We start from the raw sequence: 337 nt of genomic DNA, 5'->3' as shown, positions 1-337 counted from the left end.
AAAGAAGCAGCAACGGTTGGACCAGCAGCAGCAGCAGGCGCAGCACTGCTGCTGCTGCTGCTGGAAGCCCGGGCAGCAGCAGCAGGGCTCAAACGCGGGATCCGCAGAAGCACAAAAAACCCATAATTGAATTAATTAATTTGATTTATTTTATTTTAATTAATTTAATTAATTTAATAAAATTAATTAAATTAAATTAAATTAAATTAATTATTTTTATTTGTTTTGTTTCAATTAAAGTCCTTAAGCCTCACAGTCGGCGCCAAGGCGGCGGCTTCACTTGGAGGCCCCATAGCCGTAAGAGTTCATTTGCTGCAGCAGCAAAAGCATCAGCAGA

The 337-nt window shown here is 40.7% G+C and overlaps 1 protein-coding gene across 1 annotated transcript in view; it reads right to left on the bottom strand.

The window, feature by feature from the left end:
- The window catches only part of ETH_00043400 (uncharacterized protein), a gene marked incomplete at both ends in the record, with an annotated part of 2,798 nt that extends 2,505 nt beyond the window's left edge, over positions 1-293 (bottom strand). The window contains one exon of the mRNA XM_013375134.1: positions 255-293. Coding sequence (XP_013230588.1) covers positions 255-293 — 39 coding nt within the window. The remainder of the gene's footprint in view (positions 1-254) is intronic.
- Between the last annotated feature and the right edge of the window lie 44 nt (positions 294-337).

Source organism: Eimeria tenella, genomic scaffold (genome assembly GCF_000499545.2).
Source record: "Eimeria tenella Houghton genomic scaffold, Eth_scaff2547, whole genome shotgun sequence".
Classification (NCBI taxonomy): domain Eukaryota; phylum Apicomplexa; class Conoidasida; order Eucoccidiorida; family Eimeriidae; genus Eimeria; species Eimeria tenella.
This window is presented reverse-complemented; position numbering and strand designations above follow the sequence as displayed.